The sequence below is a fragment of the Babylonia areolata genome, chromosome 34, assembly GCF_041734735.1.
Source record: "Babylonia areolata isolate BAREFJ2019XMU chromosome 34, ASM4173473v1, whole genome shotgun sequence".
NCBI lineage: Eukaryota > Metazoa > Mollusca > Gastropoda > Neogastropoda > Buccinidae > Babylonia > Babylonia areolata.
In genome coordinates this window covers 15,544,889-15,547,388 of record NC_134909.1, presented here as the reverse complement: position 1 = coordinate 15,547,388, position 2,500 = coordinate 15,544,889, and the positions used below count along the sequence as shown (strand labels likewise).

The 2,500-nt window shown below is 45.2% G+C and overlaps 1 protein-coding gene across 1 annotated transcript in view; it reads right to left on the bottom strand.

The window, feature by feature from the left end:
• LOC143277388 (uncharacterized) overlaps nucleotides 1–2,500 on the bottom strand; it is an 8,763-nt gene that overhangs the window by 5,273 nt on the left and 990 nt on the right. The window contains exon 2 of the mRNA XM_076582171.1: nucleotides 680–853. Coding sequence (XP_076438286.1) covers nucleotides 680–853 — 174 coding nt within the window. The remainder of the gene's footprint in view (nucleotides 1–679; nucleotides 854–2,500) is intronic.

The window sequence follows — 2,500 nt, the reverse complement described above, 5'->3', positions numbered from 1 at the left end:
CAGGAAGCGATGTCTATGTCACAGGCTTTGAGGTTTGTCTTCAAGGTGTCCTTGAAGCGCTTGCAGGGTCTTCCACGTTCACGGTGGCCTTCCTTCAGCTGGCCATGCAAAAGCATCTTCGGGATCCTGCTGTCTGTCATGCGGACAACGTGTCCTGTCCAGCGTAGCTGGTACTGGATCAGCAGGCTTTCGATGCTGGGCAGGCCGCTTGCCTGACCAGCACAGGTGACTTTTTTTTTTTTAGTGAGGAGGAGTTGTGCAGTCCCTTCCCCCACTCTCTCACCTACCGACGATCACAGTCCCACAGGTGCAGATACTGCCACGTGTAGAACGGCCTCGGCAGGTGCAGGTTTTTTCTTCGGAGCGCCTTCTCCTAGAGGGGGCTTCCTATGATATATGACAACAACGACAACAGCAACAACACCAACAAAAGCAATAACAATAGCCTACTGTGTGTGTGTGTGTCTGTCTGTGTCAGCGTATTTGACAGCATCTGATTGTACACATCCATCACATACACACCCTGTTGAAGATAGAGAGAGAGAGAGAGAGAGAGAGAGAGAGAGAGAGAGAGAGAGAGAACACACACACACACACACACACACACACACACACACACACACACATAAACCCTCACCATGAATAATCTTTCGCAGAAGAACGGGGAATCGATGCGCACGATGGTAACCCCTGGCCACCAGAAGCCCGCTTTGGTTGGCCCTGGTGTACGTGGCCAGCACGTGCTGTCCGCACGTCTTGACGTCATAGAAGGTGGTGTTAGGGTCTGACGTGTGACCGATGACGTCAAGAAGGTTCGGGTTGCTGACGTTGACGTAGTGAATGGTGGAACCGCCTGTGTAGGGAAGGAGTCGATGGGTGAGTAAACAGAGTTTATTTTGTATTTTGTATTTCTTTTTTATCACAACAGATTTATCTGTGTGAAATTCGGGCTGCTCTCCCCAGGGAGAGCGCGTCGCTACACTACAGCGCCACCCATTTTTTTTTTTTTTTTTGTATTTTTCCTGCGTGCAGTTTTATTTGTTTTTCCTACTGACGTGGATTTTTCTACAGAATTTTGCCAGGAACAACCCTTTTGTTGCCGTGGGTTCTTTTACGTGCGCTAAGTGCGTGCTGCACACGGGACCTCGGTTTATCGTCTCATCCGAATGACTAGCGTCCAGACCACCACTCAAGGTCTAGTGGAGGGGGAGAAAATATCGGCGGCTGAGCCGTGATTCGAACCAGCGCGCTCAGATTCTCTCGCTTCCTAGGCGGACGCGTTACCTCTGGGCCATCACTCCACTTACAGTCCTAAGCATTCCCACATTCAAACAGTTTTGAACGAACGAACGAACGAACTGTTTTATTCAAATAAAGGTCAAAGCCCCTTACTGAAGGGGTGTGACACAAGTACAATATTGGACATATTGTAAATATAACTGATACCACAGGAATACTTAAGTGCCTTTTACGTCATAACCTGTTCACTGCTATATCCTCTTTGTCACAAAAGAAGACATGTGCTTTCAAAGTTTATAGCACTTGATGAATGTTTATCTTGAATTGAAGCTGAGCAAATTATAACACACCAAACACAAACTCAAACTTGTGATGATATAAATTTTGAAAGCACATGTCTTCTTTTGTGACAAAGAGGATATAGCAGTTGAACATTCCATGACGTAAAAGACGACATGACGTAAGGCTAGAAATGACGTCTTTTACGTCACAGAATCTTCACTGCTATATTATCCTCTTTATCCCACTTCTGAACCCATATAGCAACATTCGGATTGCGAAGTCGTTTGTAGCATCCTTGCCTCTTCGCTCAGCCATGACGATTGGCTCTTGCGTCATTTCTAGTTTTACGTCATGACGTTTTTTACGTCATAGAATGTACTGCTATACCCCCCCCGCCCCTCTCCCCATCCTACTCCTCTAGGCCCTCCTCCATCCAGCCCGTCCCCTACCTATCCTACACCTTCACTATGCTACCCTATTTCCAACTTCTTTCGTGGCCTTTTCTTTTACACTGCTCTAAACTGTTCGAATGACGGATCGCTTAGGACATACAGGAAGGCATGTCAACAATTTACTTCTCAAAAGAATAAATAAATAAATAAATAATAATAAAGGGAGGAGGATTTGAATTGGTGGCTTTGACCCCCCCTCAGAGATCGCCTTAACTCTCGCCTAATAGATTTTGGCCAGGTTTTTCTTTTTTTCGTATAAAGTTTAAACTTCTAATAAATTATTTTATGAAACCAAAACTCTCTCTCTCTCTCTCTCTCTCTCTCTCTCTCTCTCTCTCTCTCTCTCTCTCAATTAAAGTGTTCAGTGTTCTCTCTCTCAGTTTGACGCTGTGTTATACTCGTACATTATACATGTATTAAGTATTCAGTATAACTACATTTATATGCGTACATGTTTGCGTGTCTCTTAGAACAACGGCAGATGTGTAAGTCGGCCAAAGTGCTAATATCTTCACCGTTGGAAAATA